The 16,495-nt window shown below is 43.0% G+C and overlaps 1 protein-coding gene across 2 annotated transcripts in view; it reads left to right on the plus strand.

Moving 5' to 3' along the window:
- Window positions 1-16,495, plus strand: part of HMCN1 (hemicentin 1) — a 211,555-nt gene that overhangs the window by 158,004 nt on the left and 37,056 nt on the right. For both annotated transcript variants that reach the window (XM_074907071.1, XM_074907072.1), the window contains 9 exons: window positions 1-150; window positions 1,575-1,734; window positions 2,311-2,435; window positions 3,918-4,101; window positions 4,268-4,365; window positions 4,763-5,041; window positions 5,640-5,830; window positions 7,006-7,087; window positions 7,843-7,979. In XM_074907071.1, the coding sequence (XP_074763172.1) occupies window positions 1-150; window positions 1,575-1,734; window positions 2,311-2,435; window positions 3,918-4,101; window positions 4,268-4,365; window positions 4,763-5,041; window positions 5,640-5,830; window positions 7,006-7,087; window positions 7,843-7,979 (1,406 nt within the window). The remainder of the gene's footprint in view (window positions 151-1,574; window positions 1,735-2,310; window positions 2,436-3,917; window positions 4,102-4,267; window positions 4,366-4,762; window positions 5,042-5,639; window positions 5,831-7,005; window positions 7,088-7,842; window positions 7,980-16,495) is intronic.

A 16,495-nucleotide genomic window follows, 5' to 3' on the forward strand; every position in this document is an offset into this window, starting at 1 on the left:
AAAACTCCGATTCTCTTGAAGTTCATATTTTATCTGGTGGAAGCAAGCTTCAGATTGCTCGCTCTCAGCTTCTGGACAGTGGAACCTACACATGTGTTGCCTCAAATGTAGAGGGAAAAGCTCAGAAAAGTTATGTGCTCTCTATCCAAGGTAAGTCATGAGAGTGAAGTGAGCAGAACTGGTTGAGAACTGGTTGAGTATGACACTGTGTCTGTACTAGAGACACTGAATTAATGTCAACTAAACATGTAGTGCCATGTTTAGTTTGAAACCATTTGGACCATTATTTCTGTCATTTGTGACCAGTGGGGAAAAATGGTCAGAGGATTATACTGTTAGTCAGAAATCTGTGTGAAAAAGAATATTATTAACTTCTGTTTGTAGGAGAGCTTGAAAGCAATTGGGAAGGCTGTGTGTGTTTGCTGCTGATCACATCCTTCCTCCTGCTGGATACTGAAGCTGACTTGGTTGATTGAGTGTGGAGCACCACACGTACATGGTTTCAGAAGCAGTGATACCCGTTGCCTTTTTTGCCACAGCAAGTAGGAGACAGCAAAGAAATACTGACAGAATTTCCTAGATGAATCTTTTTTCCCCCACTCAAATGAAGAGAAACCCTTATTTGTTGTGGAATAGTCTTCTGCCTTGCTGCACATCACCCTTACACCACAACTATCTTGTTTTTCTCTGTTTCTAGTGACTCAGCCCCATTAATTGTGCCAGTTCCCTCCCATGTCCAATAAGACACCTATTGTATAGCATCTCCAGCTTTCTTCCATAGTCCCTTCCCATACTGGCAGCTGCTGGTTGAGGAAGAGGCAGCATCATCTATGTATGAGCTGGCACACCCATGTGCGATAGCTGGCCATCAGCAGGCCAAACACAACTGGTAACTGTTCAGCATAGTGATTGTTCTTTGGGAGTGCTGTTTTTCGTGTGTGCCCCTGCCTGTTGTTTTTTTTCCTGAGCTTAGGAACTGAATATCAAGCTGCTTGTTAGATCAAATATCAATGAAATTGCTTGAAATGTTCAAAACTTCCTAGTGGGACTGACAGTCTTGACTTGATGGATGGCATGACTGTAATCCTTGTTCTTTACAAGAACTGGCTAAAAATGGCTGCTGGTTGGGATGGAGTAAGTGTGTGGCTGGTAATGGGAATACGATGGTCTTGATGCAGTAGAGTATTTGACTGTGCAGTAAGCACATGCTGAAGAGTTAAACAGGGATGTGATTGTTACAGTGTACTGTGATGTTTAATGAAAGGGGATTTTGTTATATTATTGTACGTGTTAGCATTGTTTGCAGATAACTGTAGATATTAAATATAATGGCAAAGATGCATGTGTGTTATAATTTTGTAAATTAGCTGTTTTAAGGAATGATTAAAGTGGCTTTGAATTTGTCTTGTCAGAATCGCCTCTAGAAACAATGTAATTATATAATTTCTAAATGAGATTTGACTGAAGGTAGTGCAATAAATGCTAGTACTCATAAGCTACTGCAGTGTAAGTTTTTAAAGTTTAGATTGTTTCTTGCTGATGAATCTTCTCTTCCTGCCTTCACACATTTCCAGTGCCTCCTAATATTGCTGGCTCTGAAATGCCTAGTGAAGTCAGCGTCCTCCTGGGAGAAAGCATCCAGCTCGTCTGCAATGCCAATGGAGTGCCCACGCCTGTTATGCAATGGCTTAAAGATGGAAAAACAGTTGCCAGTGATGATTTACGAAGAATAAGGCAAGCAAAAATTAGCAGACACTGCATTATCTTCTTGTAAAATTTTAAACCTCAGAGGGTCCTAAGGGAGGGAGTATAATGACAGCTGAAGTCTTAGCTCGGCTGGGTTAAGAACATCATCTCCCTCTTTAGCTTCTATAAATCTAGTATACTTTGTTACTACTTTGATTTTTTTTTTTTTTTAACAGTGATAAGTATATAATAGCTATTTCTTTCTCAGTTAATAAATTGCATTAAAGTTCATCAGGTTCATTAAAATTTGTTAAGGTCACTAGGTGCCATTAATTTCGTTTGGAGGGGAAAGATCTAGACACAGAAATATTTTACTCTTGATGCTTTTCATTATGGGTTCTTCAGAATCCTGATTGGAATTGAATCATAATAGAAGGGTGAACTGGACATCTGTAGGAAAAACTTCCTAGCGTATCTCTTAATAATATTTTGCAAAAAACAATGGTTCTCTCACCAAACTCCTAAGAGGATAGAGGCAGTTGATTTAAATGTACAAAACTGTTTATTTGCCAGGTCATAGGAATACGTAAACAAACTCACTGTTTTTTATGACCTTCCCTGTAGAGTAACTCCAGATGGCAGCACCTTAAACATTTTCAGAGCTCTCAGTTCTGATACAGGAAAGTACACTTGTGTGGCTACCAATCCTGCCGGAGAGGAAGACCGAATTTTCAACTTGAATGTATATGGTGAGTTTTTACAGATGGGAAGCTGAAATCTGGCCCATAATCTTGGCACTCCCAAGAGAGAGCCAAGAAATGAATGCCTGTTTTCAGCGTAATACTACATGCATGTGTTTCCAATTTCATGTACTGTAGATATCATAGTATTTTACACAGGATGTTCTGTCAATGACAAAGCGATTGAAATCACTGGTAAATGTGTTTTGGTATAAACGGAAATTAATTCCTTTGGTGTATTTCATAATAAAGAAATTTTGCTTGTGGTGATTTTTTTTTTTTACTTTCTTGTAGAGAAAGATACACTTAGGGCTGATGTACTGCTTTTTTGTTTTATTAGTTTATCTTCACTAATTCTAATCAAAGTACATCATCTAAAACCATACTAGTATAGTAGGGAACTAATATTTAAAGATCCCTAGAGTTTAAAAGAAAAATTATAGGGTTTTGGATGAAATTCTTCTCTTTCACAGTTTGACATGCAGAAGATAGTGAGTGTAACTCTTCTTTAGCAGTGTAGAGTGGACATTTTAATTTGTGAAAAATGTGTACAATCGCAAGTGTGAAAGAGTGAAGAGTTCTGCATAGGCAATGTTTCACAACGGTGTGTCTGTCCCAGTTATACAGAGACTCAGAATCAATTGGAATACGAGCATGAGCAGAGTAGTAAGAGATAACCTTTGACATAACTGAATAACCACATCATATCTTCTTGGGACAGAATGGCACTACACAACAATGGAGACTTTTTGGTCAGTTTGTACTGGTTGAGGTTCAAGCAATTAACCAACTTAAATGATCTTACCTATTCAAGTGCCATGGTGTGTGATGGAATCTTAAGTCAGTCAGAGCTTGGAGCTGAATGTGGCTGGCCTTCTTTATATAGCAAGTCCCCCCTTGCCCCCAAGACCAAGACTTTCAAACTACCATATAAAACCAAAAAAACCCAAAACCCAGTTCTGTTAGAATAGTCAGCCAGAGTATTTAACCAGGCATTTTGAATTTTTCTGTATTTAAAAATAAAGTCAGCATATATTTCTAGAAGTTAATAAACTAACATTCCTCCTGCATGATTCTAACATTCATTTTAATTAAGATTTAAGTAGGTAAGTTTGAGTGGCATCAATCTGTGGCCCTTAAGTGGTTCAGCCCATCCCCTCTAAGGGTTGACCTCTTGCTTCTTCCTGCCTTGTCATTCTCTCCTCGTGAGCTTCAGGCTCTGAGCTCCCTTTTGTTTGCCACAGCCTGACAAATCAAAGAGATAATTCTGCTATCATTCTAAAGTGCATCTGATTTTGAATATGTAAGTGGATAATTTATTAGTGCTCAATATTATTATTATTATAGGATTTTCTCTTTTAAAAAAATAGGGATGTTCTTATGGAATTTCCTGTGGGGCATTAGGTGCAGGATTTCCTGCAAAATAACACATGTGGAATGATTTTAAGAGCAAGTTTTAATATCTTCCTTTTCAACATTTACAAAATGTAGTTCCTCCAACAATAACCAATAATAAAGATGAACCAGACGACCTCACTGCCCTTTTGGACACATCCCTAAATATTGAATGTAGTGCTATTGGAACCCCACCACCACAGATAAACTGGCTGAAGAATGGCCTTCCTCTGTCTGTCTCCTCCCAAATCAGGTTGCTGTCAGCTGGGCAAATTCTCAGGTTGGTTTTCATCTATTTTAACTAGCTGAGTTTTCTGCTCTCTTTTGCTATATCAGCATAATTCTGCTGGTATTTTTGGAAGCAAGAGCAAAATTTGATCCAAACTATACCATAATAAAGATAACTTACTCCATTTACATCTTGCTTAAAATTATTTTCTCTTTAGACTTGCCCGAGTACAGATAACTGATACTGGTGTGTACACTTGTGTAGCATCTAACAGGGCTGGAGTGGACAACAAACACTACAACCTTCAAGTTTTTGGTGAGTTTCTCTGAAACGCTTCATGTAAAGAGTCTTATTTCGTGATTTCTTAAACCTAATATTCAGTTTTCTTTCTCACCAATCCGAAGTTGCAGACAACCACAAGTATATCTTACATAGGTAATCATCAGGGAAACGTTAACTTTTCAATTGTTTTTGTAATAAGAGGATGTTTGAACCCTAAAAGAGTCCTTACTTGAATTGGCACCCATAATGTGTCACAGGTTTTTTAGGAAGAATAAAAAAGTATCATTTCAAAGTGTATAACTTTTTAACACGTGCTAAACATGAATGTAAGTGGGGAAATGCAAAAAGGTAGCTGAGTTCCAACTTTTTTATATTCAGAATTAACACCTGGCTTGTACTCTGTGTGAATCAGATCTTTGTTTCTCGGCAGTACCACCAAGCTTGGATAACGCAGGAGGGACAGAAGATGTGACTGTAGTCAAAGACAGTTCAGCTTCAATGAAGTGTCTTGCTGATGGCACTCCTGTCCCCACTCTGTCCTGGTTTAAAAACGGACATCCTTTAAGCCTCAGAGCTCACCTGACGTCAAGTAACCAAGGAATGGTCCTTCATTTAGTAAAAGCAGAGATTGGTGACACAGGCAAATACACTTGTGTAGCATCCAGTGAAGCTGGAGATATCAGCAAGCACTTCTCCCTAACAGTGCTGGGTAAGTGGCAGCCTGTGAGAGTAACAAAATGCGAGCTATAAATGAGTATCTACTCAGGACAGCAATTGGAAAAATCTCTATGGATAGGGAGTATTTTTAAGAAATATTTACTGTGATAAACAAGAGAAATAAGGAAATGGAAGATACCTGAAGATGTGTGAATGTGTAATCTAGCATATACTTTTACCAACATTTCACAGGTACTGAAATATGCTATAATTAATAGTAAACTAATTTACAATGTAATTTGGTTTAAATGAATAACTTTGGTTAGTAGAAATTGAGCTTGCCAGTATGATAGCACAGCTGAGGGCGTAGCTGGAGGTACAACAGCTAAAGGGCTAGTAAATATATTTATTGTTATTATATGTTGTACTTGGAATTATGAAAACATTTTCTAACTAATAATTCCAACTCATAAAACATGCAAATTAATAGACAGAGGCAGGTGGCAATAATGTGAGATATTCAGTGAGTTCATGACACATGCAGAGATAATTCTAATGTAGACTAATTCTACAAACTAACTCCAAGGCTGTGTATCATGTTTTATATGCTTTTTGAGTCAATAAAAACTTGAATGTTTTTCCTCCCACAGAGCCGCCTCACATCAGTGGTTCAGGTGAACCAGAAGAGCTCTCTGTCATAGTTAACAACCCTCTTGAACTTCTCTGCATCTCTTCGGGCATTCCAGTCCCCAAAATCTCATGGATGAAGGATGGGCGCCCACTTCTGCAGAATGATAATGTTCATATCTTAAGAGAAGTCCTTCGAATAACCAGTGCTCAGGTAGAGTATTTGTTTCAAAACAGGCTCAGTTTTGCAAACCCTGGAGGAGTGCACAGAACTGCCTGCTATTAGGACCATCTGAAGAGATGTCCTAAAAAGTCTCTATAAAATCATCCACCTGCATTTGCAGTCAGATAACATGTTTTTCAAGCTTTGCCTTGGAGTTTCCCATACAAAACAAGCAGTAGTATTACGGGTTGAGAGTGCCCAAGTGCTTCTGCCTCTTCTGAGCATTATTACTTCAAGTTCATTTCAGGGTTCCGTAATTATTTTTTTTTTTATTGGTGCTTCTTCTTACAAAGCAGAACAATCAGTGCTAGGGACTCACTTTTTCTGGGGTTATTTCTGGTTTTAGTCTGTGTCCAATCAGTTCTTGTTCATTTCCTACCTCTTTGACTCTTGTTATCTCTTGCTTTTCTTTTGTGTTTTACAGTTCCTCCTCAGCCTTTCTTCTCTTTCCATTAACTCGGCTTTTTCCTAATATCCATTTCCTTCTCACATGTGTAAGTTAGATTACAGACAAAAGCTGCACTTGCAGTCATCTCTGTGCAAGTTAAGAACAATTAAATAAAGACAATGGAAAGACTTTCAGATTAATTCAGACAACAAAAGAATCCAGGGAAGAATAACCTTTAACTGCACCAATAAAGTGGGGCTGTATTCATCTGTGGACAGCCAGACTGAAGTTCACCAAACAGAAGTGGTACAGGGCTCAGTACTGGTTGCTTCTCTGTTTGTAAATCAAACACTTCTATCTTTGCAATGAAGAGTTTACAGGAAAAAGAAAGCATGGAAGTATTGATGAGTATGCGTGCACAAAAAAATTTCCTTAGTACCCAAAACTGACCTTTGCTTAGATGGATACCTATAGCGAGTTTCATCTTTATTGGTTACCTGTTGCAAAAAACATCACAAAGAGAAGGGTTCTTGCTGGAGACACGTTATCCAGAGAGATTTTCTGGGGTCCTGCAACTCCTAAGCCATGTCCGTGCAATCCCACCATGGTAAAACAAAGAAGTTTTCAAGAACTTCATTAATTTCAGGTGTTCTTTATCTATGGTGTTTGTGTTCAGGTGCTGCCTGTTATATGTTGTTGCCCATGTTTGTATTTCACAGTTTTTCTGAATTGTTCCCATATTCTGAGGTTTCTGCTGAAGTTGTTCATGTGTTACTAGGTGGAGGACACAGGAAGATACACGTGTTTGGCATCTAGCCCAGCTGGAGATGATGATAAGGAATATTTAGTAAGAGTGCATGGTAAGTTCAGGAAAAAAAATCATTTCTTCAAAGCATAAACTAAGGTATGTATCAGTATCTCATTTGACAAGTTGCATATTACTAAAGAAGAAATATTATATGTTTTGATAAAGTAATATTACACCATATGATCATCTTTAACTGAATAACCTGAATAAGGGTAACTTTTCTGACGTGATACACGATTAAAAGGAAAGTTCCACTGATAGAACTGATCTGTTATAATTCCAGGTCTATGTTTTGAATACCTAGGAAGTTTATAGATATCAGTATTCAGTTGGATTGACTTTGTGCTGACTGAATATCTATAATCATCTTAGTTTTTCAGTAGAAGGTAAGAAATGTATTTAGAAATTAATACATAAAATATAATGACAGTGAAGGAAGTATAAATGGGACTTCTGCAGTTCTACAATATGCCTTAAGTTTCTTCTTGAATATTAGAGCTCCCATGTTTATTGATTAATAGTTTATGGAATTTTGGTGATGTCTGCTCCATTTTGCTTAAATGCTCATACTCTCACTGAGAATGGACTTTAATTTCTGTCACAGTAGTTTCCAGTGTGTGACTTAAGAAACAGATTCCCGAGTTAAATGTGATCTATTTAACACAGGTATTGAAAAGTAGAACTAATTAATGATACTGTAGCTTTGCATTTATTTAAACTTAAGAAATAAATCGGAAATTTTCAATGAATAATTTTAATGGTAGCTCATATGTGTGGTGGGTTCTTTTTCTTTATTTTTTGTAACAGTTCCTCCTAACATTGCTGGTACCAGTGGTCCACAGGACCTCACCGTGTTGCAGAACGGACAAGTCATACTGGAATGCAAGTCAGATGCTGTGCCACCGGCAACAATCTCATGGCTTAAAAATGGAGAACTTCTAGAGGTATAGTGGTTACATTATTAGTCTTTTGCTCCCTTTATTTTTTAAACACAGTGCTTGAGGTTTCTTATTCTGCTCACTTGCCCCTTCAGTGCAGAACAAATTATGGTGCCTTGTATTCAAGAGAAGCTGAGTAGCCCCAGTACAAATACAGTTAGTCCTAAATGAGTGCCTGAAGCTAGCAAGCATGTGAAGTGGCCATCCCACTGTTACTTGTTCTTTTTTCCTTTAGGGGGATCCCTTGCTCCTCCTGGATCCTCTGAACAATGCTAGAAGCCTTCGGTATACTCCTGAATGGCTTCCCAGGAAAGGTAGCTGAGAAAAGACTACACTATATGTTTCCTTTGGGTATATTATGCATCCTCATATTTTAGTAGCATTTAGAAAGGAATTTAAATTCTTTACGTTGGAAAACTGTTTGCTAATCACCATAGTTTTGTATCAAATGCATCTTTTTCACTCAGAATTCCATACAGAAAGGATTTTTTACTTCCCATCCTCTTCCTTGGGTTCACTGAGAAACCAGGTACTTTCCGATTGAACTATTTAAGTTCAGTTGATAATTGAACTTAATTAATTGGTCACTTTCCCTCAATTATCTTTATTCATTAATAAAAAGGAAATTAATTCAGCTTACGAATTGTGTCTTCCTTAACTGTAGTCCATCAGTAGTCTTCACCCAAAGTTCTGTTTATTTGCATTCACACTGACATGCTGTCCTGGTTCAGCTAGGATAGGGTTAAGTTTCCCCAGCAGAGAGAGAGGGGGAAGGGATCTCCAGCCGGGTTATTTATACCATGCTGAGGTCAGGTCCAGGTGGGAACTTTTTTTAACTTTCTCTTTGGTGGTCTTCGTGGCAGGGAGCTGTTCCGTGACCATTTGTGGTATTTCTCTGTGTATCTTTTGTCTTGTTCACTGTTATTGCTGTTTATTGTTGTCATCATTGCTACTGTTGTTGTTCAGATTGTTTATCACACTGCTGTATTAAATTTCTTCTTATTTTAACCCGGGGTTTGTGCCTCACTTCCAGCCCGACCGGCTGAGGGTGGGGGAGGGGCAACAGCAACGTGCTCTCCGGTCCTGGCAGGGCTTAAACCAGCACAGCCTTAATTGGCACACCAACATGGGGCACAAGAGGGCTGAAATAAGAATAAAAAGGGACAGATCCTGACTGGAGTGTGATAGAGCAATCTGTTTTTTTCTGTTTGTACTTGTATTTGTTTGATAAGAAAATGTTTGCAATGCTGGCCCACTTGTTTACGTGGTGGGGCTGGATTAATCCTTATATCCAGTGTATGATCCCTGTGATGGCGTTTGTTATCGGTGGAAAATGTATAAAGGGTCTTATGTTGTTATACGGGCTATTGAAGGCTTATGCTGCCTTTGTATCGCTGGGGTGGGCCGGTACCTGTTTGCCATTTGGGCTTTTGTTAGGGGTCTCACCCCCTCTATGGGTGAGCCAGGGGAAGAGATCGTCTTGGGTTTTGGGAGTTTCAATTATCCTTGGAGCCTGCAGGCCAGAGTGATTGTGGCACAATGTTTTCTGAATGTCTGCCTGATTTTGGTTTTGGCCAGGCGGCATTTCTCTAACAATAGCAGTGCCCGGAAACCTGCTCCGAGGTCAGATAATAGTGATTGGCAAGGGGTGTGGGAAAAGATGGGCAAAGGCCTGAGTCGGTGAGCACCTCCAATGCTTTGGAATTTCACTCCTGAACAAATGCAGAGCCCTGAAAAGCTGATGGAGTGCTTAGAAAGGGTGTGTTACCAAACGGGCAAAACCCAGGAGACACAAATCGCTGCGTTGTGTTGGGGACTTGCCCATGCCTACCGTGTCCTCTTTAATACCACCCACTGCCCTCAAGGGGAAGAAAAGGCTACAGAACCTGAAACAATATCTGAACCGGGGGCACAGGCAGAGCCAGTCTCAGTCACCTCCACCAGCACAGCGACTGATCCAGAGAGCCAGCCAGTGCCAGTGTCAGTTGCCCCGATACAGAAAACAAAATATACCAGAAAGTCAGTTCGCAGAGTGAGGGATGAGGATGAGCCAGGCACATCACGGGAACAGGAGGAAGGACCAGAGGTGATCGTCCGATCTCTATCTCTGACTGAGCTGCAAGATATGCGGAGAGATTTCACCCGCCTGGGAGGCGAGCAGATTTGCACCTGGCTGCTCCGATGCTGGGACAATGGAGCCAGTGCTTTTGAGATGGCGGGGAGAGAGGCCAAGCAGCTGGGATCTTTGGCCAAGGATGCTGGCATTGACAGGGCAATAGGGAAACAGACTCAAACCCTCAGCCTTTGGAAGCGACTCCTGCTCAGTGTAAGGGAGAGGCACCCCTACAAGGATGATATCTTATGTCAGCTAGACAAATGGACCAACATTGAGAAAGGCATCCAGAATCTCAGGGAACGGGCTGTGTTTGAGATGATCTATGGTGATCTGAATAATGAGCAGTCACCCATGGACCCAGATCAGGCCCCTTGCACACACCTGATGTGGCGAAAGTTCCTAAAGAGTGCACCAGAAGCACACTCGAAAGCATTGGCAATAGTGTCCTGGTGGACAGACACCCACACTCTAACAGTGGATGGAGTGGTTGGCAAGCTCCGGCAATATGAGGGAAATCTCCCTTCATCTCACCATTCCTGGGTCTCAGCTGTGGAGGAACTGTCTCAGAGGGTCCAAAAAATGGAAGATAACATGTCCTACGTTCCACCTGCACGGGCTAATGTCTCAGCCATTAGAAGTAAACGTTTCCCCACCCAAGAGAAAGGCATCAGAAGGTACACATCACGAGTCACCCTGTGGTTTTTCCTACGCGACCATGGAGAAAACATGAGGAGGTGGGATGGACAGCCCACTGCTGCCCTAGCTGCACGAGTAGAGCAGCTGAAAGGGAAGACCATCACAAAAGGGGAGTCCTCCACGAAAAGTGCAGCTCCAGTGTCCAGTCGGAAATCCCCCAGACAGACTAGAATGGCCAACGTTATGTCTGACCCTCTTGAGGGGACCAGTGAATCATTCTTGCAATAAGTGAGTGATGATGAGCAGGATTAGAGGGGCCCTGCCTCCAGCCCGGTGGAGGAAAGGGATAATCGGATTTACTGGACAGTATGGATCCGATGGCCTGGCATGTCAGACCCACAAGAATATAAGGCTTTGGTGGACACTGGCGCACAGTGCACCCTGATGCCATCGAGCTATAGTGGGGTTGAATCCATTTGTATCTCCGGAGTGACAGGGGGATCCTGACAGCTGACCCTACTGGAAGCTGAAGTGAGCCTGACTGGGAAGGACTGGCATAAGCACCCCACTGTGACTGGCCCAGATGCCCCGTGCATCCTGGGCATAGACTACCTCAGGAGAGGGTACTTCAAAGACCCAAAAGGGTACCGGAGGCTTTTGGTGTAGCTGCCCTGGAGGAGGTTGGACTGTTGTCCACCTTGCCCGGCCTCTCAGAGGATCCCTCAGTGGTGGGGCGGCTTAAGGTTGAGGAGCAGTGAGTGCCGATTGCTACCAGGACGGTGCACCAGCGGCAGTACTGCACCAACCGAGATTCCCTGGTCCCCATCCATCAGCTGATCCATCAACTAGAAAGCCAGAAGGTGATCAGCAAAACTCACTCACCCTTCAACAGCCCTATAAGGCCAGTGAGAAAGTCTAATGGCAAATGGAGGCTAACTGTGGACTACCGTGGCCTGAATGAAGTTACGCCAGCAATGAGTGCTGCAGTGCCAGACATGCTAGAGCTCCAGTATGAACTGGAGTCGAAGGCAGCCAAGTGGTACGCCACGATTGACATTGCTAACGCGTTCTTCTCCATTCCGATAGCGCCAGAGTGCAGGCCACAGTTTGCGTTCACTTGGAGAGGCATCCAGTACACCTGGAATCGATGGCCCCAGGGGTGGAACCAGAGCTCCACCATTTGCCATGGACTGGTCCATACTGCACTGGGGAAAGGTGGGGCCCCAGAACACCTGCAGTACATTGATGACATCATTGTATGGGGGAACACAGCCGAGGAGGTCTTTGAGAAAGGGAAGAAGATAATTGAAATTTTCCTGAAGGCCGGCTTTGCCATTAAGCAAAAGGAAGTTAAGGGGCCTGCAAGGGAAATTCAGTTCCTAAGGATAAAATGGCAAGATGGGTGTTGCCACATCCCAGTGGAGGCGATAAACAAGATAACAGCCATGGCCCCACCAACCTCTCAAAAGGAGACTCAGTCTTCCCTGGGCGCTGTGGGGTTCTGGAGGATGCACATCCTGAACTACAGCCTGACTGTAAGTCCTCTCTACCATGTAACCTATAAGAAGAAAGATTTTGAATGGGGCCCTGAGCAACAACAATCCTTTGAACAAATTAAGCGGGAGATTGCCCAAGCAGTAGCCCTTGGGCCAGTCCGGGAAGAGCAGGAGGTTAAGAATATGCCCTACACCGCAGCCGGGGAGAATGGCCCTACCTGGAGCCTCTGGCAGAGAGCACCTGGGGAAACCCGAGGCCGACCTCTAGGCTTTTGGAGCTGGGGATACAAAGGCTCTGAAGCTCTCTGAAGCTAATTATACACCAACTGAGAAGGAGATACTGGCAGCGTACGAAGGAGTTCAGGCTGCCTCAGAAGTGGTCGGCACTGAAACACAGCTCCTCCTGGCACCCCGACTGCCGGTGCTGGGGTGGATGTTCAAAGGAAAGGCCTCCTCCACGCATCATGCAGCCGATGCCACGTGGAGGGAATGGGTTGTGTTGATAACACAATGGGCTCGAATAGGGAACCCCAGCCACCCGGGGATACTAGAGGTGATTACGAACTGGCCAGAGAGCAAAGATTCCGGGATGTCACCAGAACAGGAGGTGACACGTGCTAAGGAGGCCCCACCATATAACGAGCTGCTGGTGAGGAGAAGCGATATGCCCTGTTCACTGATGGGTCTTGTCGCATTGTGGGAAAACGACGACGAAAGAAGGCTGCTGTGTGGAGTCCCACACAACGGGTCACTGAAGCTGCTGAGGGACAGGGTGAATCGAGCCAGCTCGCAGAGGTGAAAGCTTTTCAGCTTGCTTTGGATATTGCTGAGTGGAAAAAGTGGCCGAGGCTCTACCTCTACACCGACTCGTGGGCAGTGGTGAATACCCTGTGGAAATGGTTGCAGCAATGGAAGCAGAACAACTGGCAATGTAAGGGTAAAACCGTCTGGGCTGCTGAAGTTTGGCAGGACATTGCAGCCCGTGTGGAAAACCTCGTTGGGAAGGTGTGCCATGTGGATGCCCATGTACCCAAGAGTCGGGCCACTGATGAACATGGACACAACCAGCAGGCAGACCAAGCTGCTAAGATTAGAGTGGCTCAGGTGGACTTGGACTGGCAGCGCAAAGGTGAACTATTCATAGCCCGGTGGGCCCACGAGACCTCGGGCCACCAAGGTAGAGATGCAACATACAGGTGGGCTCGAGATCGAGGGGTGGACCTCACTATTGACACCATTGCAGAGATCATCCATGGATGTGAGACGTGTGCTGCAGTCAAACATGCCAAGCGGGTGAAGCCCCAGCGAAATGGAGAGCGATGGCTGAAATATAGATATGGAGAGGCCTGGCAGATCCACTACATCACATTGCCGCAGACCCGCCACAGGAAGCGCCACGTGCTCACAATGGAGGAAGTAACCACTGAATGGCTGGAAGCTTACCCAGCGCCCCACGCCACCGCCCGGAACACCATCCTGGGCCTTGAAACCCAAGTCCTGTGGCAACACGGCACCCCAGAGAGAATTGAGTCAGACAACAGGACTCACTTCCAAAACAACCTCATAAATGCCTGGGCAGAAGAACACGGCATCGAGTGGGTCTACCATATCCCCTACCACGCACCAGCCTCTGGGAAGATCAAGCGCTACAATGGACTGTTAAAAAACACATTGAAAGCACCGGGAGGTGGGACCTTCAAAGAGTGGGACATGCATCTAGCAAAGGCCCCCTGGCTAGTCAACACAAGAGGGTCTGCCAGTGGAGCTGGCCCGGCTCAATCAAAACCTCCACGTGCTGTAGATGGGGATAAAGTCCCTGTGGTGTGCATGAGGAATATATTGGGAAAAATGGTCTGGTTTAGTCCTGCGCCAGGCAAAGGTAAAGGCAAACCCATCCACGGGATTGCTTTTGCCCAAGGACCTGGGTGCACCTGGTGGGTGATGCAGGACAATGGAGAGGTCCAATGTGTACCACAGGGGGACTTGATTCTGGGTGAGAACATGCCATGAATTATGCTGTGCCTTTGTAAATTGTTGTTTTGTTATTGTTAACTGCTATGGCAGCTGGACATGACGCAGATGGTGTAGAATAAAGGCGTGGATTATGTCCTGGTTCAGCTAGGATAGGGTTAAGTTTCCCCAGCAAAGAGAGAGGGGGAAGGGATCTCCAGCTGGGTTATTCATACCATGCTGAGGTCAGGTCCAGGCGGGAACTTTTTTTTTACTTTCTCTTTGGTGGTCTTGGTGGCGGGGAGCTGTTCCGTGACCATTTGTGGTATTTCTCTGTGTATCTTTTGTCTTGTTCACTGTTATTGCTGTTTATTGTTGTCATCATTGCTACTGTTGTTGTTCAGATTGTTTATCACACTGCTGTATTAAATTTCTTCTTATTTTAACCCGGGGTTTGTGCCTCACTTCCAGCCCGACCGGCTGAGGGTGGGGGAGGGGCAACAGCAACGTGCTCTCCGGTCCTGGCAGGGCTTAAACCACCACACATGCCATTCCTCAGACTCTTTCTCGATAGTAATTTTGAAAGAATTAAATATTAGAGGAAGAAGTGAGAATATGGTTGGTGATTATGCCTTACTGAGTGTTGCTAGGGAATGTTACGTTGAATATAGCACAAGAACTAGCTGGAAACAAGTTTACAGAAACACTCTTCTTCTGAATGGTTAATTCTTTAATTGGGTAGTGATTTTTATTTTATTTTTTTTTTATGAAGGCAAGGTTGAACAAGGCTTGGAAGTTAAGTATGTGAATACTTTTTGCCTCAGTCTTCCTTGGAAAGCTTGTGTTTTAAAAGCAGTACTTAACCAAAATAAGCCATGAAAAGAAGCCACTGTTAATGAATATTCACCAGGAAACAAGGCAGTAAAGGAACACTGTGATAGACATAGCTACCCAGCTGATAACCTGTGAATTAACTTCTGTAATATTAGTTCTCTTGCCTCATGACTTCATGTCAGTATGTGAGGGCTGAGGCATCTTGTTTGTGCAATATGATCAATCTCCTGCCTTTGATTTATAGTAGAGTAGGGAATTTCAATCTCTAGAGTTAACTCTCCTCCAGCACTAAATTTAGGTTATGAATTTAGTTCAGACATGGCACTTAATGTGTCACATGTACTTTAGTGGCAGGCTTAGGTTTGTTCTGTTCCCTACTGTCCTTTTCATTCTTCAGGTTAGCTTATATAAATATATACTCCAGATATCAGGAAAACATTAGTTCCCCCTGAATGCCTGGTTCCTTTCTCAACCTCAAAGAAATGTAATAGCCTACTAATATCTAAGCAGCTGGAAAAGAGCTCTCCTTGGGTGTGGAAAGAAGGGTGCACTGTGGTGTGTCATCCTCCTTACCTTGGATAAATTGAGGGTTCACAGTGACAAGAGAGGATTAGAGAAAGTCAGATTCTCAGTTTGCGGTGTTGTATCGATTTAAATCATCACTGCTTTTTGCGAAACAGCCTTGCAGTGGAGGGTGTCATTCCTTCTGGTTTTGTTGTCTTCCACTGCGCAGATTTTGAGGCCTACTCTAGACCTCTGTACGCTTAATGGTGTAACTGTGCAGCTCCACTGGTTTTGGTAGCAGAACTATAGAAAGAGCTAGCTTCTAGAACCTTTGGAGTCTTTGCACTCTTCACTGATTTGGAAATGTATGTTGAGTGTTAAGAAAAGAATTAGGAACGTTTTGATGTAATATGGTTTTACTTAAACATTAAAAGAATCGCTGAATTTATATTTTTTTTAAGATGGGTTTCCTGACATACCTTGAGTAGAGCATAAGGATTAAATGATAGCTTCATTGCCTGTCCTTTGTCATTTACATGCTTCTGTGTTTAGAAACTATAGCATAGGGTGTGTAGTTATACCGGTATCAGCAATACCAGTTATTACACAAAATCTGACTGTAATCCACTCTGGTGATGAATCATTTCACCCATGAGGCTCCAGCACTATGGTTTATTCTGCATCGGTAGGCTTTCTGAGTTGGTGTAGTAGTATGAGATCAGTGTACCCAGGGTACTAGTGCAGGGGGGTGCATAGCCAGAGCAGTTTCAGCTATCTGTTGTAGTTGCAATTCTCAGATCTTCTAACCAAAAGAGTAGATTGGAGTGCCAGCTTTATATTTCATTCAAAATGTGGGTAGCACATACTGGAAGAGTTTGAGTTTGTGTTCTTTTTCTACTGGTTTTTATCCAGTCAGATTTTTGAACACTTGTAGTGGGTATTACTCTCAGTCATTCATGCAGATATGACCCAGAATATTTGTGGTA

This window comes from Athene noctua, chromosome 5, assembly GCF_965140245.1.
Source record: "Athene noctua chromosome 5, bAthNoc1.hap1.1, whole genome shotgun sequence".
NCBI lineage: Eukaryota > Metazoa > Chordata > Aves > Strigiformes > Strigidae > Athene > Athene noctua.